Raw genomic sequence first — 25,904 nt, 5'->3', positions numbered from 1 at the left:
ATGTGGAGGCGGAGATAGTTACCATTGTCATCTGGGAGGCAGGATGCCTTCAGATAAGGCTGTCTAATTATAAATTTCTTTTTTTTGTCTCATGAAATATGAAAGTGAACATCTTTGGGTGCCAATTATGGCCTCATTACAGGCTAATTTAAAGGAAATTAAAAGGCCAACCACTCCATATATCGCCACCAGACAAATGAACTCGCCCCCACTCTCTAATTGAAATCCTTTGTTTGTGCAACAGACATCAGTCAGCCTGCCTAATAGCTGTGATATAATTGATTCCAACATCAATGATGGTGCAGTGCATAATTGGGCCTGACCTACAGACTGAAAATATTCACATGGGACGAAAGCTGTTGATGTCGCAGGAAAGTTCACCATTCTCATTTGTCAGAGAGACACCGAGTGAACCCAACATTCAGCGTCTACATCACCGCACGGGCTATCCCTAAGGGACTTGGCTAAGTACTCCATTACAACAGGATTGATTAGCTCTGTCACAGTCTCTACTGTATTGAAATCAAGACAGATGAGGATATTTGGGTTTTTCTCTTTCATTGGTGCTTCACATCAGGATAAATAACGGGTGTTCATCTTACGCACAAAGTACATATTTTGAGGAGTATGTGCGGAACATATTTAGACACTTTACATTTTTTGAAAATTGTAGCATTTGCGCATGTTCAGCGATTTTGGAAATGCATGACAATCTCAATTAAACGTTTTCGGGATGACCTGACAGAGGAGTAATTATCAAAGGCTGGAAGGCTCATGATGACTAAAAGCCTTACCGGTAATTAAAAAATAATTTCCAAGTATCAGGTGGCTTCCCTTTGACGACTGCGTAGGTTACTATGCAATTAAAGATACCTATAATTAGTGACATGTTGTTAATTAGTGACAATATCAAGCATTGGTTTGTCTTTTCTCGACTGAGAGTGGCACTAAGATCATTAGCGATCCTCTCATTTACCCACGTTGTCAGTTTGGTTTTGGAACAATTACAATCGGACACAGACCTTCTGCTGTCGGTTTGAAAGGTAACCGATGCTGGGAATTCCCCTGAAAACACTGGAAAGCATTACACGTCATTTTTGGGCCTGAATGCTCACCCCCACACGCAGAGATCTGCTGGAAAACCACGAATAGAATGTCCAAGTGTCACTAAACTTCCCTTAAGAGTCCAAAAGCAACACACAATTTTGTGAAAAATGTATTTGTTGCAATGAAGCAGCAGCTAAAGCCACAGTGTCTGAACTGCACAAATAAAAGCTGAGCGACACGTTTTATTTCTTTTATTTAATAGTCTAAACAGAATCAATGATGGCTAGCGCTTAGACTGCACAAGGGATGAATCCAAACACAAACTGAAAACATGTGACCAGACTGGCTTTGCATCATCATTATGTCACACAAGGGTCACCATCCTCTTTCCTTCCCCCCTCTTCTCTCTTCCCTTTGTCCATGTGCCTCTCATTAAGGCTCCTATCTTGCATTCAGCAGAGAGAAGCTCAGCGGTGTCCCTTGTTAACTAAGTTATCAGGCTGCATCTGAGGAGCAAGCAGGAGGACTCCCCTCAGCGCCACTGTGGACCAGCTCTGCCAGGCCATAATGAAATAATGTACCAAGGGAACGTCTCCCATTGGGGGGTTAAGGGGACTCTCTGCATCAATTAACATTTGCTGGACTCGTGGAACAAGCCCCTCGAAAACTAATAGCCAGGCAAGTGTGAAATCACCTTGCCCCTGCCAGCAGTCATGTGCATTGGTAAGTGAAAATGAGTTTTCAGAATTGGAAAAAGAGAACTGTCTGAGACGGAAGGGAGAGAGAACAGATTACCATGGATACCGAGGTGGCACCAGAAATCAATAATCTTAGGTGTTTTGAATGGGCTATTGTGCGATTGTTTGGATCTTCTCAAATCATAAATGTGTCTTGCTCCACCCAGTGAACAGGATTTAATGACTTTGGCCTGACTATAAAAGATGCTTTCAACGAGCAACCTAGTTTTGTGATGAGACATGATACAAAAGAGAGCTGGATTCAGAAAACACATCCTCACCTGGTAGAAGTTGGGCCAGTAGGTGCTGATGGCCAGTTCTACCTGTCCCCAGGAGCGAGTGGCTGGACCGGACACGTTCCAAACAGGCATCCCCATCGGACTGTTGTTTTCTTTGATGTAGACATTAAGGTGACCCCGGTGGCTGTTGTCTCTGCCTCCTATATAGTAGTGGAAGGTAACGCAGTGGGTGTCATTCTCCCTCAACTGTGGCGTGAGCAGCAAGGCCTTCTGCCCTGCAAAGCGTCCGGACGTGTTCATCATCATGAAGGCTGAACCTGCAACATGGACAAGAAAATTCAGGAGTTGAGCAGACTTTATCCAATCAGCAGTTCAAACGGCGTCAGGTTGGGGCTTGTGCTGATTGCCCATTAAAAGGTGGAGCAGCATAACCGTTCGCTGACCCTCGTTAATCAGCATGAGTTATGAGTACATTTTAAATCCTTCAACTAGTTTACCATCTTTTCCATCGAGCTGACAGCCGACATCTCCGGTCTCCATAAGCCTGCTCACCAAAACTTTGCTGGAGTAGTTAACGTTGTGGATAGAGCTGTAGGCCTATTGAATGTAACTTCTTTAAATTTCAAGCTTTGATTGAGTTTTGGAAATTAAGTTTGAATGGCTGTCATATCTTATGATGTCGTCACCCTAAACAAATGGGGAAAATATGATTTTGTGTTACTGCGGTATTATGTAGATGTTATTTCTGGTGCAGTGAGATTGCTACTAAGGTGAGTGAGAGAGCAAACTGTTTTTTGGCCGCAGGGAAAATGTTGTTTTTGAAAGTCGAGACAAAAACAACTAGTACTGTCAAATAAATGTAGTTCAGTTCAAAGTACAACATTCCCCCCTGAGATGTAGTGAACTAGAAGTATAAAGTTACGACACTGCGTTCATTTGGCAGTTACACCTGATAACTCCCAACCAATGGCATGGAGTTATCAGCGTGGAAGCATAGCGCCCACTCAGCAGTTCCCCTCAGGTAAACACTTTTGGCTCTGCGCTTTTAGCTGCTAGCGACCAGCTCAGTCGTTGCCATGTTGAAAGCCATGTGGAGAAAGTCCCTCAATCATGGATATACTTTGAATTTCAAATTTAGCATCTCTATACACGAACTGTGTTTCTAATCATCAACTGTGAGGTAAAAGCAAATAACAACTTAATGTATTTTATCTCTAAAGAAAGATGCCCAAGACTATTGTGGTACTCTCCTGGTGTATTCCTGGCAACACATTAACTGTAGCTTGGATCTGTCGATGCTAAGAAGCAGGTGGTTATTAACTTAACAGAAATATTTCCATGACAAAAATCTGATTATTACCAGCAATCAGGTCCTGAGGATTAACAGTAACGAAGGAAAAGGCCTAATCTCATAAGAGTATGCAGAAAGCAGGTAAATGCGGAGACCTTTTCTGTTAGCGCTGGGAATTCTAGCATGTGACCCTTAGTGAGGCAATGCTCTCTCATCATTATAATTCAACAAAATAAAAAGATTTTTAAAAAGTCGTAAAAATTCTTGGTGCTTGAGATAAGTGTTTTCCCCCCCCTCAAAGACAGAGAGAAGAGAAATGATGAGGAATCAATAAGTTCAAATATATCTGCCAACCAAGCCCCATTTAGATTTTATCGCTTTGGTTCACTATTAAAGGTTAATCTAACACTCTCCCCTCTTGCCAATAAAACACAAGTGAGAATTATTGTCTTGGCAAAGTTTCATGGATATGCGGAACACATTCTATTTGTCATCATCCTATTTAGCTTGGCTCGGAAATGAAATAGTAACAGCGTTTGAGACACAGCCAAAAAGACTCCGTTTATGTTGAAATACATTTTCTTTTGGAAGTGTGGTAATGATTGGAAGGCACATTTTGCTTAGAGGTGAGACAAACAACCTGTTAGCGAAAGCTCCGCTCTCCTGCATGTGAAGAAGAGCTGAACCGCAGTGGATGTGAATCCTTGCCATTCAATTTAACATCTGGTGATTCACTCAGATACGGTGTTAAAAAAGGGCGAATAACGTCGACTAAATCAGCAGGATTGGTCCCCGAGTGTGTCAGCCAAACAGCCTCTCACAAAACCCTATTTGCTTCATCAATGACTCCAGCTTGCCCACTTGTCTTGTTGTGCTGCACTTGTAACGCTCACCAATTCCATCTGTCTCCAGCTTCAGATAACAAGTGGGGGGTTCTGTCATGTTTACACAATGAAACAGGAGGAGAGGGAGCAGAGGAGGAGGAGGAGCAGTGAGTTGTGATGACACAGAGTCAGCCTCCTTGGCTTTGTTTGTCAGGTGGTACCAAGTTGTTGTTTAAAAGGATCTTAAACATGTTTCGGCTCACACGAGTGTCACATCACAGGAGGGGCTGCATTTTATTATCAACTAATAAATATCTCATCACTCATAACTGAAGCCATGAAGGTGCACTGGATATTGTCCGCAAGGGAAATGCAGATTATGAGTGCCAGAAGGTGCGCTGGTTTACATTAGGCTCTGATCAAGTCTCACTTGTCAAGAAAAAATGACTTTAGAAATTGAGAGACAATATCTCAAGGCTTGGTTTTAGTCAAACCAGTTGCCAGAAATGCCTTTTTGCTACTGAAGCAGTTGTGAATCACCGCAACCATGAGGGTCCTTGCGCATACACTCATGAATGAGCGGCAAAAACACAAGGACAGTAGAATGCGATACTTGCCATGGACAAATGGCAAGTACACAACTAAATGCATGATCTCCCCACAGGCCTGTGGGAGACAATCATTGTGAAATTCAAATCATTGAATCCATAGGTGAGCCTTTAAGGGTATTTGTTGATCTTGGAAAACAGTAGTTTGACACAGAATTGTAACTCAAGCTTGGTCAGTGGATGGAGCTTGCCCAGTCGTTGTGGCGATATCACAGTTGTCATCATTGTTGAACTTCAGAACTACGGAACTGCTTCCATGGCAACTGAGCCGTTCCATTGTTCCATACTTAGACCACATGATGGGAAACTGAGATATCGCCATGACAACTGAGCAAACTATCTGCTGAGGAAGACTGTGAGATGTGGCCAAGAGCCCAGGAAAAAGATAGTCATGTTTCAGTTGTGTTTTTTTGGCAAATAAATACAGAATTCAAATAGATGTGAATCAGTGTTTCAGTGGTTTATTGTTTGCAGTCATGTCTGGCTGGGTTAGGGTCACTGGCCCTTTTGTGTGCTGTCACGGTAAATTGTGATTCGCCATTTTACAGGATGATCGTGTGGCGTTCCTGTGCTTTTGATTGCCCTGCACAGCATGACCACTCTGGTGTAATTCCCTGTTGTGAGCCGCACACAGTTTTGCTCCCAGGTGCCTTTTAGAGTAATATTCACTTTCAGTTTGTCTGCGATTCAAGTGTTAAGGCTAATTATTTCTGAGGCTGTGCAGGACGTCGTGTAAGGTACATGTAGAAGGGCAGGAGATGAGTCGACTTTGAGACACTTGTTTGTCCAACCTCAATCAGGTGCCGCTATACGAGGGCTGTGAGGTCTCTTTTAATAACATTCAGCCATCTGCTCAGGTGTACAGAACATTTGAGTTTTTTTCCCCCTTTGAGGCGTCAGCAACTCTTGGTGTGACGCGAACCAGCACTAATAATCAGTTGATGAATTGTTCATTTGTAACTCATGTTACAAAGACAAGAGATCCTTGCACCACTGCTTTCCTCTGTGATGAAAACAGGCTGTTTACTTCTCATCTCAAAACAGCCATGTTGTGACAGCGTTGCACAGGAGATTTATGCACAGCACTGCTCTTTGTTGGTAATTAGAGATGAAAATATCAGATCCCTCATGCGGCACTTGCACATTTTTTACGACTACATTCATTCAATATTAATAAAACAATAGGTACCCTTTGTAAGAGGTCAATTCTGTTTAATAAAAGCTCAATGCAGTGACTGTTAGTGTAAAGTGCCATTACATGATAGAAATACGTGTAAATATTAGAACATTTTGTCCTCGCTATCAGGCATCTTGCAGAACTATATAGCTATGACATTGTGACCAAATTTGAGGCCTACAAATTGTCTTGATTTGGGTCAGTGAACCCCAACACAAAAACGGGGGAAAAGTCTTTCCTCTCCTCATTATTGGCCACCACAAAACACAAGAATACAGTATTTCGAGTGACAGCGTGCTGCCATTGTCACTGTCGAAAACAAATTGAGAAGACGACAGGAGAACACTGATTTTCATTCAGTTTCTATGCTCTTAGATCCTAATGACCACATACTCTGCAGGACCTGCTGCACCATGACAAGCTAATTAGCCAGTGAGAGTAAGAGCAAATTATAATGACACTGTGTTAGTGCTGCGCTAATGTGCTAGTGATGCACACGGGTGTTTTCTCCCCCTCGCCCCTTCGTTCTCTATCTCTTGTTCCTTAACAATGGAGTGTTCAAGACCAATTAGAAATAGAGAGCTCTCGGCACACTCAAGGCCCGTGTCTGCAACTCTGCAAAGGCCAGGCCTCGGCTATTGTCTGAGGTATTCAGAAGAACAGATTTATTATTATTCCAATGTAGGCCACCTTCACCTTCCATTACAATGATGGCTGTACAAGGAGAGACTGATATGAAAAAATGAATTACTAAAAGATGTAATGTTCCTGTTGCAGATGCTAGATACAGTACATTTATGTTGCTGTTCTTCAGAAAGGAAGGGCACACCCATGAAATGGAAATGTATGACTTTCATTAGATTAGAATATGTTATCCATTATTAACAAGGACACGGTGCCTGAATGAGGGCTGTTGCACAGAGCACATTAACCACACATTGATTATCAGACAATTTGTTGTCAGAGGTCATAAATGAGAAGGAGTCACAAAAATGGATCACATCTGGTTGTGATAGGGGTGTTGTAGTGCGGGGTTTGGATTCCCTAAGTAATTAGCAGGGATGCACCTATACCTTTTTTCAAACCAAGTACAAGTACTTTCATTTGAGTACTTGACAATACCATTACAGTACCATTACCATTAAAAACATGAGGAAACATGACTTTTGCTGAATACCTGGAGCTTTATGAGTTTATCAACCATAGTTACTAGGAGGCAAGTTAGTGGGCTCCTTGAGATTACGGCTACATTGTGTTCAGAGAACGCAAACAAAATGTAAAAATAAAATGATCTGCAAAAGAAAAACGTGCACACATGCTTACTCATGATTTAAAGGGTCTAGTATTTGGTGTGGCACCTCTAGGTTGTGACCCGAACAATTTCTGTTCAATCTCCCGATTTAAGTGAATTTCTGTGATTAGTGTTTTTTGTTTTGTTTATTGAAGCAAATTTTTGTTAAAAAAAAGACCAAATCTCTGGTTCTGTTTCATCAGTTATGCTACTTATTTTTACCGTCTATAGTAACATTTTTCTGAGCAGAACTCCTCTGACGTTATCCGAAAGAAACAGGCAGAAAATAATGACCAGAATCCATTCCAAGACTAACAAGTGTGATACACAGTATGACCGCCTTCTTTTATGAAACAATCAAACTAAATTTAGAAATGACAGCTTCTCAGGATTACAACAATGTGACAAAACCACGTTCTAATTTCCTCATTTCCTGCAATAAAGTCTCATGTCTCGTTTTTTTCTTTCTTTTTTGATAATCATTGTAGAACGCAGGAGGAGGATCGGGGTTAGGAGACAAGTGGACAGAGAACAGTGACCTGAGACAAATGTCACATGAATCCTATTAACCATTTTCTATGACATCTCTGTTTCTTTGTTGGACTGTGGGAACGAAACGTCTTGAAGACCCGACTTCAAAAAGACTAACTGGCCTCCAATGTGTAAATATGATTTTCCTTAAAGACGCATGATTGCACAAATAACACAAAAGTTACCAAATAAATGTGCTGCACAGCAGGTATACACATAGAAGACAGGTTACACAAGCAGAATAAGGCATAATATAGCAAAATAGCCCGAGCTGTTTAAGCTGTGGCTACATTTGTAATTCTTTTCCCCCCTTGGTTCCTTTTCTTTAAAAAAAAAATAAGGAAGGAAGGAAGGAAGGGAAATCTTCATAATGGAAACATAGTGCGATATAATTTAGTTCATACAAGTACGGTACTGTCTAATCCTCGTCATCAAAGTCTATAGGCTGAAGGTATTTAGATTAATTATCAGTTGATTGATGGTCTGAGCAGAGGATATAATTTGCAATAATGACTAGCGCTCATTATTTCTCCTCCACTTAGGTCCTGAACTCTGTGGAAATCATTATGTGGGGGAAATCAGAATGAAGGGGCACTCTTTAAACCCAAACCCTCCAGGTCTCATTTGCTAATAAAATTCACAGAGGTCACCGCCGCGGAAAAGCACGGCTGCCGCTTTGGAAATGTCAATGAAGACAGGGCTATTCTCACTGTCTGCCACCAATCAAAAGTCCTCTCGCTGTGAGGGTGAGGCTGTTAATGTGAACAGCCGTGGCCTCCACTCAATTTCCCGGAATTTTCCCTTCGTCCTTTGAAACATGAAAGGGTCCTGATAAAGTAACACTGAATACGTTTGGGCTCTCCATATGAAGGACCTGCCAGGCTTCTTTTGACGATGTCAAACGGATTCACCCAAAACAATTCATCATGCATCACGTCTCAGCCCCGTCATTTCAGCCAGGTGGAACGACTGACCCTTATTGTGTTCCATGACAGCGTGCTTTGTTGCTGCGTGTCAATCAACAGCAATTCTTAATGGCTTCTTATGTCATCTTAATATGCAGTACGCTCTACTGGCGCTCCACTGCAATAAACCGGTCGTATAATGGCCCATTTGCCTGATGCAAACCTATTACACAACAGTGTTCATGTGAGTCACCTAGCTGCATCATAAGCCTTAATTGTACATACCATGCACACTAATGGGAAGACATACAGCATGCAAATGTTATGTCCTCCATCATGACAGTACAGTGTGCTGTCATCATCCTTTTTAACCGGTTTACTCAGACCACGCGACACTTCTTAAACCCACAAACATGCTAAATTGAAAAATTGCAGTCTGTCATCCCCAGGAATTAATCCAGGAATTGATCAGGCGTTGTAATTTGCTGTTGGGTTTCGTCCCCTAAACGTATAATGGGGTTTCTCCAACCTTGCCGACGCCGTGCAAGGTGTGATTTTCACACAAAGTTGCGAATGGCTCAAAAGCAATTAGCTTATTTTCAGAAGACGGGGCCCCTCCCTCCTCAACAGCAAATCCCATCTTTTGCTGATGTGATTTTAAATTCTGATTAAATTTCTGACGTCCTTCAGTCAATGGCTGTTCTCTCCTCTCAGATTTTAAGTGGCTGTCCTCCTCCTCTTGCATCTGAACAACGCTCTGTGTCCAGGCAAGGCGGAGGGGCTTTGTCAATTCATTACCTCCGGATTGAAATGTTCTAAACATGGTGGAGAGTTTGACTTTTAAAATGATCCGTCTTATCCATATGCACTCAAAGGCACCCTTCTGGGGTCAAGGGTGAGCTGCATTTGCATCAAGGCATTATGAATATGACAAGAAATAAGCAGAAAGAGCGAAGATCCCCATTAACCTTATGAAGAACCTCATTCTGTCAATCCTTCACTATTGTCTAGGTGTCATTGTCGACCAATGACGTGCTATCAAAACAAAGACCCCGTGCAACGGTAAAAGAAACACATTTCTCTCCCACAACATATTTAGAGCACATATTAAGAACACCACAATAAGTCATTTAGCTGGAGCTGCTTTTGCTATTGTGCCGAGCAGAATACAAAACCCCTAATTAATCTCAGTTAGAAGACCTTCTTTCTCCTCCTCTTGCCATTATTCCCCAGAACGAGTCCCAGAGGAGAGTCAGGGAGCAGCAGCCCACTGCTGGCAACATCCATGACACCATCGAAAAGAGGAAGCCTCTGCACCAGCTGGGGCTCACTAAAAGCAGCTTCCTTTCTTAATGGCATCTGGACAGCCTGCTCAGCACCACACCGCAAACCTCACCAAGACAGCTTCATCCATTGTTCTCCGAGACTACTGCGCCACGTTGGGGAGATTATAACAAAAGGAGTGTCGGGTGAAAACTCAGAAATCAGTATTGTTTGATACATATAGGTCTTTGATTCCAGTGGGGTAATTTTCTCATCATATAATATGCAATCCAAGCCAACATCTGACTCTGATAGAAGTGCATCCAGCTCCATTCTCCGAGGCTGAATGAGTGTTGTTTGTGGCTCAAATGGTTTCATTGTCATTGTCCAGGACTGATTAGGCTTGTTGGTAACAACAGGACTGACGGTGACAGTGACTGCTCGGGGTTTCTCCAGTTGGCTCCGGAGAGGGAACACACTTGGGAGCGCCCAGGCAGACATGCAGGGCCTCAGAACTGGAGTAAGCCACCCTAAAAAGGAGCCGAAGCATGCAATCAGGGCTGTGGGGAGGGGATAAACAAGACTTCTCTCCGTCCAGACGTAGCAATTAGGTAGGGAGCGGATTGTCGTAAACAACCAAGGGTTTCAGGCACTGCGTGTCTCTCTTCTCTGCATGGCCAGAGGGCTTGCTTTCCTTGTTGCGTTTCATTTGGACTTTCCTCTCTGGTACTCCTTTGTTTACACGTTAGGATGGTATCGGGCCCATTTGGTCTTTGGTTGCAGTGTTAGCTTTGCAGGATTAAAGAGAGTCCTGACATCAAATTCTGCAAAAGGCGTCTCATGAATGTGTTCTCTGCACGTATTACAATGACAGAGCACCTTAATTCGGGATGTTTCCGACTGATTCCTGAAGTCTTTGATACATGTTTTTGCAAGCACAGATTAGAATATGTGTAGCTTTCAAGTCGGAATGTTGATAATGAAAACAGGATATGATATAATTGCATGATGAATTCTGCATTTTGTGTTTTAGAACTCGAGTCGAGTCCAATTTTTCATATTGACATCTTCTTGGTTGAGGTTACGGAAAGCAAGCGGTTATGGTTAATATAAGTCAAAAGTTCCAGATCTCTGACAGAACATCACCCCCCCGTTAAATTATAACGCTATCATTCAAATGTAATGTAATTGTGTAAAGTGTAGTTTTTGGCAAGAAGCTTGAATAAATACAGTTGTTTGAAGCTTTTTTTTTTTAATATTTCACAGCAATATAAAACAGATATCAGCGGGTATTATGGTCTGTTTAACCTCCTAACACTAGCTCTAAGCAGTGTGTAGAACCGAATTAGAACTTCTATATATTCTTTTATTAAAGCACATTCAACTAAAAATACAATCATAAATTTCCTAATAACATGAATTGTGTGTTTTTACAAAATAAATCACCACAATAACAAGGTAAAAGGATAGTATTTACAATTCTTACAGTCCACAGTTTAAATGAGTTTAGTTTTGCCAGAAAATATTATTGGAGTTTATTTATTTGGAGCAATTTAGCCCTGCAGAATGGTCCAAAATGCCAAGCGATACTAGTATTGGACTGAACACAAAAGCTAGATGTTTAAACCTCTGTAATGATTTTATTTGCTCTAAAAACTCAGCCAGGTTTTAATCATCACTTCAATCACACATTCACATTGACATTACGAACAGCCTTACTTGGACAGATACTGTCTGCAAACCAATTCCAACCAAGATTCATAAGTACAGGTTGAGAGTGAGACAGCAATCAGAGGTGAGATAGCTTTCCCACAAGTGTGCCTTTCACCTAAATGCATTTCTACCCATCAACCCTCTCTCCGGTAGCCCTAAAACAATTTCAGCCGTCAAGTACACTACATTTCACTTCCCCTTTCATTGCGGTCAAAGAGGAAAGATTACAATTTCGCAAGGCGGGTTGAGCGCTCACACTGAGAAATGGGGAAAGTGCTGCAACCTGTTAATTACGCACAATTCAAGGTGCACAGGTAGAAAACACGCCGATCTCAAGAGCTCTCAGCCTAGGAAGCACAATCGAGGACACATCTTAGCCAGACATGGGATTTTAATCAGATATGTTGAATTTAGACCATGCACGGTGTTAATTTGTTGGTCAAGGCTTTTCCAGATTTCCCTGTAACCTTTGCCCAGCCTCCATGTGTCCCGACATTAATCAATTGTGATAGAAAAAGCAGACACTTCCCCCCTCCATGGAAAGCAATTTCTCTGGGGCGGTTCAACACACATCATTCTGGTGTACACACAAACAGGTCTGGGCACTGGCTGCTTAAAATTAGTGAGGGGCCTGCTAATTAATTCCCCCTCTGTCACTGGGGGGGCCCAGTGCAATCTATCTGTGATGCAGCCTTTGTGAGATTAGGCTTCAGATACGGGCGGAAAACAATATCCATTAGTTTGCAACGCTACCTTTGTTATAACACAAAAAAAGCGTCATTCCATTAGTCTAATTCCTTAGGTGCCTTCTGCTTCTGTGGCGGTGATATCTCCGCATTTCAAATCAAATGAAAAGCGATCAATGGAACATTAAAGAGACAAATTGTGTGCGACAGACACAAAATGCAGGGAAAGCATTTTAATGAATTTCAATATGTTGGCTGATGAATGGACTTCTTTGATTAAAATAGAGCTGGCTATTTTGATATCAAATGGCGCTTTTGTCTCTGTTCATGTGACGGTCACAAAAGATCTTTGTGGTCGATACTCAGGTGGAAAGAAGTTGCGTGGAAATCTCATATTGATAATTAAAAAGATGAAATTAGAGTTGGAACTTTAAGAAAGAATGTAGAGTACTGTACAAGATACAATGGTAGTACATGTCCACATAGCTGTAATCAATATGTATTAGTCTCTAACACGAAGTTATTGAGTTATATTAGTCAGACTTACGGCCTATTTAGAAAAAGTGTCTCATGTAAACTCTAAATCATCAAACTGAACCGGTCATTCAGATATAAATTTAATTTGGTGGAAAAACCACAACAGACAAAAATTGATCATGTAATTCTTCTGTCAAATTTGTTGTATGTTTGGATATTTATAATCGTTGCCCACTTGAGTACACAAGGAACATTTACTCCTTTTAAGGATACTCTTAATCATTGCAGATGTCATGGCGGATGTCCTATAATAAGGAGGAGTAGCATCTTTCTAAATGGAACAGCTGTGTTATATGATGGGGAGAAAATTGTAAAATCCATTTTTCTTTTCAGCAACTGGGCTCTTCCAATTCAGAAAATGGTATTCTCTTCAGTAGAAATAGTCGAAACGGACATTGTGAAATACCAGTGATGCATTCTCTGTATGGGGATGGAATGATCATTTCTCTTCTTGACGAGCCAGAGTCACCGTCCTTACCTGAGGGCATCCATGGATCCGATGAAGGCTTCTCTCTGGTGTTGACCTGCTCCCAGTCTAGGTCATCGTCTCTGCCTTGGCTGTACCCACATGCTGCCAGCGGCTTCTCAAAGTTACAATCGCCTGTGATAAAAGGAAGGAAATTCATATGGTTATACAGTTTTTTCCATTAACTTGGTTATGCAGTTTTTTTCCATTAACTTGCTGTTCAAATGAATGAATATATAAATTAACTTCTCATCTATTTTTTTTTTTTTACCCAGCGGTTTTCATAATGCAATACGCCAGACAATGAGATGCATTTAAGTGAGACAGAGTGAAGGATTACTGTAGTAGGGGAGGCACAACATACATTACCATCATTAGTAACACGGCAGTCCAATTTCACAATGACAAGTATGAAGTGTCCAAACTCCATCATCGTTTGGCATTATGTTCCAAAACTGCATCACCATCAGGGATAAATTGATTTATTTCTCTTTCCGGCCACAGAACTTTGCTGTTCATGCGCCCTTACTCCACAGAGCCACTCTAATCCTTTTTACAAGCTGCTTGCAAAATGACAGCAAGCTACCATTAGGGCCAGGCTTCAACTAGGGTTGGCGTGTGATCGATTAATACAAATACTCCTTTATTCCTCGCAACTTAAAGGCCACACAGAGAATGTGAGAGTTGAGCTCTCCTCACCCCCCAAAGTGCTTTTCAATACACTCATAAATCTGCAAAAAAAAAGGCATGTCAGGACAATATGTGGCTGGAAGGGAGTTCATACCGAGATAAAAACACACATGTACGTTGTCTTTCACACACTTTATATAACGGTGGCTTTTACACAGTGGGAGGTTGATTTCAGAGCAGGCAGATGACTTGGAGCTGAATTGGACAAAATGATATTATGCTGCGTCAAATACAGGATTGTATTGGTTCTGTGTTGATAGCAGGTGCACCGTATATCATCTTGCTTCTCGCCAGAATCCAAATGTTGAATCTGAAAAGGTTTGCTTGCACCTTGCTAATAAGTTTATAAACACAGATGACATACAAATTGTATTGCCACTGGCAATGTCCTTTGAGGCAGAATCCATGCCAGGCCAAAACCAATATCTCATCTCTTACAAGCTCCCTCTGACATTCTGCTGCATAAAGGCTACGAGCTGGGGTTTTTGTTTTCCCATTTATCTCTCTGCTGACATTTACAGTACACGTGCAAATGAGTGGCTAGACGAGGAGAACACAGGATAATTAATATCTAGCTCCATAGGGCAGCTACAAATGATACATTTTCTGCTTTGTCTGTTTTTTGAGGGGGTGGACATGGAAAAAAAAGCAAGTGATTGCCAAAGTACCACAGCTAAAAGGTTGAGGGATTGTTGAGCGCTTGTCCAGAAATGCATTGCCTCCTTCAGCGAGGTAACACATCTCCAAATCAACTTGTTCGGCTGAGAAGCTGGTGTAGTGGTAACGTGTGCGTTAGCTAGGTTACCTGCAGTGTGAAAAATCAAGCAGAAGCTAAGTGACAGTGAACAAAGTCAAAAAAAAATAAAACCAAAGAGAGACAGATATTATTTTCAAGAGTTCGTCCATCAAAAAGCTGTATAAATGATTGAGGACAAGTAATAAACTTCAGCAATACTGGGATTGTACATGAATTCTTGTGTTTTCTACTTTTTCTTAAAGTTGGGAATGAAATGCAAAAGTAACAGATTTGATTACCCTTTGTAAATATAAGGTAACATGCTGGTATACTGTAAAATTACCATAAAACTCAGTTATTCTACCATCGCATACTGTAATCCAATATACTGTAAGATACCATTAAAATATATTCCAGTAGTTCAACGTAAAATAACAGTAAATTTGTGTATTTTGACACTTTATACATTAACTGATCAAATTTGTTCATGCATTACTGGTTTTAGAGTATGTCTATACTGTGCTGTTGGTACTTTTACTTTTTTTATAAAATGTTTATCTCCACATGTTTCCATCTATATACATTAGTTTTTCTCTCCAAGCTATTATGCTAAGCTCATTAAGTCATTTCTTTAACAGCTGCTAAATGCCATTGTATAATTGGGTCCCAGTTAATTCCTTATTCTGTGGAGGCAGTTAAGTAAAAGATCCACATAAAGCACCGTAGTACATAACCTGTAATGTTGATCAGCAACAGTAACAGGTGGCCGAAAACCTATTCCCAAGACTACCTGAGAAGGCTCTTAACCCCCAAGGGTTCTGTTGGAGCTGTTCTCTAGCCAACACTAGGAAACTTGTGGTTGTGCTTCACCTCTCTCAAGCAACTATGTGAAACTCTAAGAGTGTGAGGGCGGTGCTTTATGCTTTCTCTGTAAATAAATAGAAATGGTTGTGTTGGCAAGTTTTAAGTTGGAGAACATTAACATGAGTCTTTGGCTGCAGCGTCACAGGGACTGGCTCCGTTCCATCAATATTTTGACTCAATAGTTCCAAGATGCTTTGCCCCATGCCGCCCACCTTCCTTCTCACAGCATGGTGGAGCTCAAACAAACCCAAAGAGGTGGCTTTTATTGGTGTTCGACATTCAAGATGATGGCATTGGCGAGGATAGAAATGCATTCTGAGGCAGTGGGTAATGGGAGTGGAGGGAGAATTTCGAACACAGAGCAAAAAAAAAAGCCTTCAAAAAGCATGAGCCCAGTCCTTGTTTCATTCTATATTTTATATCAACTCAGTGTTCAATAATTCAATCAGGAAAATAGTAGGCTTGAGGTTTCAGTTTGAAACTTCATCCCCTTCAAAGACATCAACAGATCTGTTCTATTAATGATGCTCTTGTTGCTTAGATATACATAAGAGATGAATAGAATATACTGCTTATAGCACCAATATGCTCCCTTGCAGTTCAACCTGTAACTGTAGGCTAACTATTTTAGAAGTATGTAATGCCAGAAGTTGACGCAATGTAAAATAAAGGATTTTCTTGAAACACATCCAACCAATCCAATCCTAAATGAGAAAACAGCGCTGCATTGTCTCTTGGTGACTATGTTTTCTTATTGATTCTCTATAAATCTAGTGTTTATAAATAAACTCATACTGCTTTTTCATTGACAACACTGAAGAACCATCCACATTCATTGCTTTAGCTGAACTCTTTTGACCATTAAGACAACAGGGCAACAGCGTGTAAACAAGCAATAAACCGATTTGCGATGCTTTGATCGTTACATGGGGCTCTTGGTTTCAGACTCCAATAACGCCTGCAACTTGTTATTGATCTGTTGTAGAACTGTTCTGTCCTGAGCTAAGCATTAAAGCATCTTGTTCAACAGAAACTACATGGTGCCACAAGCTTTCTTGAATGTGCGACTTCACCAATGCGAGTGCCATGAATCAAAAGCAAAAATGTATCACCGATCACATGTTGCATGCCATCAATACCAACTGCTGCTTCTGAGTCAAGAGATTGTACACACGCATGCAGATGAACGCATCAATCAATAGCATCATAATAGTCCTTCTCTCAGTAGGAGGTTTATATCGCTGCCAGTGTGTGGCACAACCCCCATATAATCAGCCTCGACAGCTGCTGAAATAGATATCCCAACGAGGGGCTGCCAACTCTCTGAAGGAGATTTAACTTTCAATAAAAGCTTCTATGAGGTGTGGGTAGTCTGGGACTACAGATGAATGTGCTCCTCCCTGTCAACATTCCCCTTTCAAGAGAAGCAGGCAGCTTGAAGCTAAAAAGGTGGCCCCAGATATGTCATGAAACAATTTATTCCTGAGTGAGAACACACAATAGTCTTTATATTCTCACGCGGAGCGCATTTCAAAGAAATCTATCCATCTTTTCCTGGACTGAGCCAGAGGCCAGAATCAATACCTCAACCCCTCAATGCTAGAGCCAATTTCTCCTAAAGATTTTCAAGTCAGACTTAAAAGGCCTTTTGTTATTGGAGCTGTAACAAAAGTAAACTTTAAGCATTAAAAGCAGTGTGTGTGCATGTGCGTGTGTGTGGTCAAAGATTGGTAATAGTGGAGCGCTATTCACACAGTCCTCTCTCAATGCCAGTGAACGAGTGTAGGAAGGATATTGAGGGTGGTAATGTAATAGTGAAAAAAGAAAATCTGTGATAAGGTGTTAAATGGAAAATAAGGTGTTTCTGAATAGGTTCAGAGTAGAGCTCCTTGGCGAGGTTGTACTTGACATTGTTCTGTTCTGTTTCGCAGCACTTTTGTTTCTCTGCTAAATTAAATTTGTAAAATGTTCCTACTGTTGTAAATTCTAGCTTTCTTAATTTTGGTGTCAATTTCTTGAAGAAAACTATCAAATTCAGGGTAGCTAATTGGATGCAAACAGGTCCTTGACTATGTGAGTTATTTTGTTCAGGTTTTCACAAAATAAATAGTTTGCCATCTAATAGAAAGCTAGTTAGCTTAGCATAAAAACAGGGGATTGGTACAGCTTGCCTGGCTTCGTCTTAATGTAACTAAATACACCTTCCAAAGCTTCTTGAGTTCACTACTTCATATGTTTTATCACGTTCATTTAATTCATTAAAACAAATAAAAGTGCGAGAATGAAATACAAAAATGAAGTTGTGGTTTTACAGGCTGTTGTGTAGCAAACTATTTATTGGCCGCATACAGGGGGAGTCTAGACATCCCTGGGAGGTTGCCAGGCACCCACAAACTCCAGGAAGTCAATCATATAGACAAGCAAAAAATAAATAAAAAATGATGAACAATTCCTTTAAGATTGTTATAATTGGTGGATTTTACTTTTGTTTGAGAGTACATAATACAGACAAAGAAGACGAGAAAGTTTCCAGGCAGAACATGAACTCAGGACTCTGAATATGTTTGGCACCGGAAGCCACAAGGGCATCTGTACGATAATTACTAGCTACTACATAATTAGTGGTCATTTTCTACCCAGTCATTTTGAGAGTGTTGCATATGATGCGTTGCAAAGCAAGCAAATTAATAACAGTACGCCCATTAGTGTAGTGCGTGGTATAGCTGTTATGGCATCAAATAGAATATCCTCCGAGTGAGGTAACTGAGCCTGTTTCCAGCGATGCCGCTGCTTCAGTCCCAGTGGCAGATATCATTGCGCCAACATCTTCCTCGCCGCTTTGCCAATTCTGCAATTACCAGCTTTCCAGCCTGCTCGGTCTGGCGAGGAAATCGCAGGCCTGCTCTTTGCCCCATTCTGCCTCAATGTCTGCACTTGTTTTAACAAACATATTGTCTGCTGGCGTCCCCGCAGACTGAAACCACAAGGCAATCTTGGGTAATTTAAAACCAATGTCGACTATCTCCTTCCACCACCGCCAGTTTAGAGCTTCAGAATCCTGCAGCTAAGCCCCTTAGGGACTGATAGGTCTTTTCACTCTGGCCCTATTTCACTTATCTATTGGCAGCTCCTGCCAAGTCCTATCTCTGCACTGAATTGCATGTATATAAACGATCTGTTCGGGGACTTTGAACTGAGGGAAGGGATTTAGACAATCAATCTCAATATCATTATCAATCACGTCTTGCTGTTCACCACATTGATTTGGGAGGGAAATAAAGACGTTGGAGAGGATATTTCCTCTGATAATCTGCCTGGCTGAGCCATGCACTTGTCAGCAATGTTTTGCAAGACAGGATCTGACAAATCAGGGCAAAAAGAGAACATCGCATTTGTTGGTTAAAATGGTGGAATATGTCTGACGACGTGTGAGGATTTTTATTTTAAAAATATTGGGCACAAATGTATTATTTTTTAAAAAAAACCCGTCGGCACTATGTGTAGTTCAAAACCAATCGCCTTATAAAAACCTCGGCATTTTCTTTGTCTTATCAACCAAATATCAGCTAGATGAGCTTTAAATCAGGAGTACAGCAAAGCTCCTGATCAAATCCACTCTTGTGCATGGTTAGATGTACATCGAACATGACAGGCAGCCTTCTCCATAGATATGCTACATTTTGACAGATGATTTTCAAGCTCCGTGTGCCGGCGCAGGGCTCGGCGTTCTCTTCCACTGCTCCTGTCAAGAACTTCCAGTAAATTACTTCAAATCCATCTCCATTCTGGATAACCTGCCAGACACCAATTAAGATAAATATGGAATCTATCTCAGAGACATGAAAGATCCCCAGTCATTTCTCTCCAAGCAATAGAAATTAGGACTTCAGTCTGTCCGCATAAAAGTATCCTGTGGCGATATCGCCAAACGTTATGCCAGTTTTTCCGCATAGCAGAAATTTTCAGGAATGTTATGGTCAAATAATATAGTTCAGAGGCTCATTTAAACTCAGGCAGACAAGCTCCCAAATGTCGAAGATTTAATCAATTTCTGAACCGTGTTCAACTTCTGAAGACTGAGGGAAACCCACCTGCTGTGCTCGGTGTTAACTTCGAAGAGAGGTGGCTTAGGCGCAATCTGACTCCGACTTGACAGCAATAACTCTGGTTAACAATGGCTTCTCCTCCTATTGTTCCCAGCATCCTCATTCTTGTCTCTATCCACAGACAGAGCTGCAGAGTCTGTCTGTCTCAGTGCCTCTGCCCTCCAGAGAAAGAGAAAATAGGGCTGTTTCCTATTCGGCTTAATGCCTGTTGATACAGTAAATGTGGAAATAGGCTTGTTTGTCTTCCCATTCAACATGCCCCCAGAAATGATACGGTGACTGAGCATAAAAAAACACTCCATTAAAATCACTGTTTATTTGTTAAAACTGCGCCGAGGAGAAGATGCATTTTGACCAACGAGGTGAGGAAAAGCTGAGAAAGGTTTCCTCGTCAAATACACTAAATTAAAAACAAAACCAAAATCCTGGTCTGTCTGACTGCACGGCAATTGCTGATGCGCATCCTGTGCTGCAGAATCAACTCGTGAAGATGGCTTAAAATGGAATTTACCCTCTGCATTGATTCACAAACTAGTAGCTCAATACTATAAGACTGGAAATTAAAACCTCCTCCAGCGTGGTTTCGCATTTGATCCAGGTGTGATGGGCCACTGGCCTGAGCTTCAATCAATAAAAGACAGTCTAAGAGAGGAAAAAAGCTCCCTGGCTTCCGGTGGAAAATAGATCCACACTTGGACATGGAGGCCCCAGGAATAGAAAGGAAAATAAGAGCCCAGTCTGTGCTCAAAGCTAAAACCCTCTGGCTCACCCCCTGACCATTCAGACTGAACCCTTCCAATCCTCCCAAAACCTCCTAAGTCAGCAATCCTTTGAATTCTGCCTGAGTGTAACAAAGGAGGAATGAAATGCTAATATCAGTATCAGTAGCTTCCCCCCTGTTCTCCCAGAGTTTCCCAGAGTCTAATTTGTCAAACATGCAAGTAACAATGCCAGAAATTAGCCCAAAGGGAGATTCCCTCCAGAGGAGAGAATGATTATGTTTGATCATGGAATAAACAAGAACATTATCATGCTTTGTTGGTTTTCCTGAACTGGAAAGAAAACGCTTGTTTTTATGTGTGGAGGAGGGAATAATTCAAGGTTGAATGTCAAAGAATTAGGAAATCACTGAGGCTAATTAGAAAATGTAGAAGAATAGAAGAAAGGTTGAATCAATCCCTCTTGAGAAGGAGAGAAAATCTAGGCCACAAGGCAGAGCTTGGGCGTTCAGGCCGAATTATCAGCTTGATGAAATATCATTACTTGGCTTTTGTGTCGTGACGTATCGTCAATCACATATGCAGTGTGTTTAATCCCCCGCCACACACAGCCACGTCGAGCTCGGATATCTGACCAACATGTGGGTGCACGGGTGGGAGGTGGATCCCAGCCCGGGTGAAAGGTTACCGTGTGGAGCTGAACCCTGCCTTGACAGGTGTGGCTGAAGAGATTTCTATCCTAGTGGGAGCTTTTTCAAAGTGCCGTCTTGGGGTCTTCACCTGCACACTTCAAAACACATTCAGACCCTTTGCTTCTCTGCTGAAGCCCAATAAATCAGCCATACCTGAAAGGAAAACTCCACGGCCAGGCTTAATCCTCCCGGATAAGGGGGAGCCAACATGGACAGGCATGGGGCACTGAACCCCCCTTTTCAAATGTACTGCGTGTGCCGAGGTCTTGTTGTGCTTGGCAACGGGAGAATCTGAAGACCGGTCAGTGTGAATCTCAAAAACGAGTGGGATGAATCTGAAGGCCTTTACACACAGGGGGCATTTTTCTCTGTGCGATTAATTCACATGCGGAAAAATATTTTTTGGAACTGTTTTTGTCACGAGTACTTTCACACAGAAAGTGAATATGAAATTTTCTTTTTTCAGAGCAAGGTAAACTTTTCTTAGTTTTCGCAGAAAAAGGCATCAGCCAATCACATTGTGCGGAACGGACATATTAAAAAACATCCACTATATTGCACAACAACACGGAGGCTCCGTATTCCAAACCAAGACTGCATACTTTGACTACGCTTTACAACAGACAAAGGCAGCGCAGACCAGATCCACTCCTTCTGTTCTTACCTTTCACAATAAAAGCCCCAGATATGCACAGTACACTGTGAAACAGTTTGCCAGAGGGAACTCAAATTCACTCCGACAATTTTGCTGCTAGACGCTCTGGGTCAAGAGCATCGATAGCATTAATGTACAAATGTTTTATTGAAAATGTGCAGCAACTGTCGTACGAACAGTTCTGATGCATAATACTCACAGTATTTCACATTTTCGTTTATTCGTCACGCCGCCGGTGTGTAAAGGCCTTTACTGTGTTTAACTACAGCCCCAGTCCTTACAGCCATGATATTTTAAGACTGTAGATAATTACACCAAAATTGATCACCAACAGCATTTACCATGACATTTATCTCCTTTGTAAAGCCTCACCCACATGATTTTGTCTCTGTAGCCTCAAGCCATCTATGCAACTGGCAACTCAGTCCATTACCACGGTGTCAAAATGCTGCCCAGAATCACAGTCGATTGGCCATCGATCTGTCTACAATCAGGGATGCACCGATCTGATTGTTATTGCAGTCGGATAAGAAAGTTATGTATAAATTAAGTGGTATTTTGAAAAATACGTCACCACTATTTAAGTTGTCCATGTTGCACTGCATTCCTGCCAGGGGCCATTGTTTTGTCATCATATTGTATATTTAATTTGTCCTTACAAGGATGTAATTTCCACGAGGGACTTCAAATATAATTGTTGCCCCCCTCACCTTTATTGTCTCAGGTTTGATATCTTATCATATTGAAGTCTCTCTGCGCATTGTTTGATTACTGTCCCGCCAGCAACAAACGTAACAACTACCATTCGGAAGATCAGTGGATCGATTCCTGGCTCCTCAAGTGCGCATGTCAAATGAGTGAAGCATTTCGATTAGACCCTGATGAGCAGGTTGGCGTCTTGTATGGCAGCCTCTGCCATCAGTGTGTGTGAAAGGGTAAATGTTGATATGCAGTGTAAATCACTTTGACTGGTCGGAAGACTAGGAAATTCGGCGCTTTGTAAATGCAAATCCATTTAGCTTAAATCTGATTCAGTTTTTTTTAAACTTCAACTTTCAACTCGGTGCAGCCCACCCACTTTTAATATGATAATGCGTGCATGTGTCACCTCTGTACAGTGAGTGGCAGAATAACGTCAGACAAATTAGAGACTTTTCAGCTGGTTTCTTATCAATCCAGATACAGTTAAGTGGTATGAATAAGTCAAGGAAACAAAGGAATTCCCTCATTCTCATTAATATTATTAATTTTTAAATCCAATTATTGTATGACTGCTCGTGACCTATTTTCTGATTTAAGTGTCCAATCAAAACCCAACACATCACAGGAAAGTAGATGGTAGATGGTTGTCAAGCTCCTGCAGGGTGCTCCTTTGGGAGACTTTTGGTCCTCCAATCACGGCAGCCTTCTGTCGTGTCCCCTGCAGGAGAATATTACTATCTAGCTGTACTGTGCCAGCCGGGTGAATGATCGCAGGTATTAGTACAGAGCACACAAACTTCTGAGGCACAGCACCTCTCTGATCCCTCGTTACACTGCAGGTTCTTTCATTAACAGTGTGACAAACGTCCGTACAAAGTCATAGTGCAAGCACATTCTAGCCGGATGGAAGTAGGAATTTACAACAGAGGAGGGCCGCATGCGGACAGAAGAAGTCGGGTCCCGTGAGTTGAGAAAATGGGCAGATTGAAGCGAACTAATCTGAATTGGTTCCAGGTAATATTAAAGAAGCTGAAAGAAGCAGTCATACAATTAAACAAGACATTTGAAGACGTCGTCATGGGTTTAGGAAAACAGTGATGGACCTTTTTTCTCATCTTTTCTGGTGTTTTATAGAACAAATAACGCTGTATTTTATGATTAAATTATCAATTGCAGATTATGGAAATAATTGTTAGTTACAGACATATTTAGCACCAAACATCTACCTCTATAAAACCTTCCACTCAAAGATAGAACCTTTATCATCAACTAATATAATATATATTAATATCTATAAATACACATCAGATTCACTATAGGAATACTGGACTAAAGAATTAATGTGTTAAGATTGAATTAAGTGTCAAGTGTGATGCTATAATCACTATAAGTGAAGACCAGCATCAGAGAGGACCAGCATCTGAGAAGTCTAGAAATGAACGTATACTACATACATACCCTGAAATAGTCTAATAACATGCATTCAGTGCTAATTCACTGAGCAATTCAAAAACCAATACCAGGAAACTCTTGAACTATTTTCTAAAAAGCAACAGTCGAGCAACAAAGAGGCTTAAAAATAGACATGCGTGTGCTTTCTTCTTCTGGGCAGTGCACATGCTGCTGCATTTTAAATAATCTGCCGTTTGTCCAAAACTTTCTCCAGTAGATCAGAAAAAAATAAGTTTGGTAGGTCTGTAAGTGATAAAAGTGAATGTAACTCAGTAAACATATTTCTGTGGCATTTACATTGTCTCAATTTAATGTGGCGCGGTGAACTGGTCAACCCGTCACAAACACTTTCTGGCTCTGAATAAATACACTGTAGGAGTACGTATATCCATAATTACATACTGCAGCATGTGCTACGAAAAAAAACCTCTACGGATCTACACGATTGACGTGGATGATATATTTTGATTCAAAACGGCGAATTTCGCCGAAAAGCGACAAGTTTGCAGGTATGAATACATCTCTGCAGCCAAAGCAACTGCAGCCCTGAATTAAAGTGTCTAAATAAGAGATGTGTTAGTCATCAGTCACTTTGTATTGTCTCAGCTTGAAATGTCACTTGTGTAATTTAGTGAATGCACTGTAATTTTCTCGAACAGCAGGTGAATCTCTCAACGGAATTGAGCATTATTAAATATGCCAAAATAGTCTGATGAAAAAGTAGTTTTTTTTAAATATTTGCAGCACCTGCAGGCTAATCTGTCAATCTGTCTCTCTGATCCCTGAGGTCGTTCTAAGAAAGTGTCATCGTGTGAGTGACCAGAAAGGGTCACGATACTCACAATACTCCTGCGTTACAGGAGAACGTCTCATCCAGTCAAACGTCACACCGTGCCGTCCGCTCTGCTCGACCACCCCGCAGGCCTTTCCGCCTATATTGGTTTGGCCAGAAGAGCTGAATCAATCATAAAACAAGGAGAGCTGCCAAAGCCTTCCTTCACACCGCAAATACTGCAGCACTCACTGCCATGTTTCGGCTATTGTGACATGGTCTCAGAAATGTCACAGACATCATCAACTGGGACAGCATGCTAATGCTGCAGGGCTTGTGGCTGTCATGAATACGACGGTGAGAAGATCAAATAAGAGACGGTAAATATTTAACGACACTTGGACCAAAGAAACCGTTCAAACGAAAAGCGATTGAAATGAAAGAAAGAGTTCCACTTTATGTGAAATTAGCTTCTTTATCTGAAGGGTTCCAAGCCAGGATCAGTTTACATTGAATGCTGCTAATCCAGAATAGTGAAAGAAATGAGAGTGTGTGTGAGTGAGTGAGTGAGAGAGAGAGAGAGAGAGAGAGAGAGAGAGAGAGAGAGAGAGAGAGAGAGAGAGAAAAACAGGGGATGAGTTGCTCAAAAGATCGTGTTGTAAAAAAGAAAATATCTTTTTTTTTTCAAACATCACTAGGTAATAATTTTTCAGGAAATCACATTCTTAATTATGTGACTGGAATTGAATGGTAACACATGAGCGGCACAAACCGTGTTAGACAGAACACCTGACTAAGAGACTTTACGTTGGTTTTCCTTTCATTTGTCACCCATCCCTTGCTTTTATACAATGTGCTGCAATTTTGAAGTCATCCACCACTCCAGTCTGCCTTTCTCATCGGTGCGGCTCGTCACACACACACACACACACACACACACACACACACACACACACACACACACACACACACACACACACACACACACACACAAAGCTATAGAAAGGTACACATGGTGCAGCTGGTGTTGCTGTGTACCTCCCATAAATATATAACAGTAGTGGAAATCATCAGATGGCCTGAGTAAATAAAGACTCACATTAACATATTTCTGCGAGTAAATGTTATTTCATCTGTTATTTTGACTCTTTGGATGGAGACTGGAAGAAAACCAGGAAGTTATTTCCCACTCGTGACAACA

The 25,904-nt window shown here is 41.4% G+C and overlaps 1 protein-coding gene across 1 annotated transcript in view; it reads right to left on the bottom strand.

Annotated features, from left to right (window-relative positions):
• LOC306789100 (receptor-type tyrosine-protein phosphatase mu) overlaps positions 1 to 25,904 on the bottom strand; it is a gene marked incomplete at its 5' end in the record, with an annotated part of 140,821 nt that overhangs the window by 94,912 nt on the left and 20,005 nt on the right. The window contains 2 exons of the mRNA XM_079284888.1: positions 2,066 to 2,340; positions 13,328 to 13,450. Coding sequence (XP_079141014.1) covers positions 2,066 to 2,340; positions 13,328 to 13,450 — 398 coding nt within the window. The remainder of the gene's footprint in view (positions 1 to 2,065; positions 2,341 to 13,327; positions 13,451 to 25,904) is intronic.

The sequence above is a fragment of the Melanostigma gelatinosum genome (assembly GCF_949748355.1).
Source record: "Melanostigma gelatinosum genome assembly, chromosome: 15".
NCBI lineage: Eukaryota > Metazoa > Chordata > Actinopteri > Perciformes > Zoarcidae > Melanostigma > Melanostigma gelatinosum.
The sequence above is the reverse complement of the archived record's forward strand: the minus strand, read 5'-3'. Positions and strand labels throughout refer to the sequence as shown.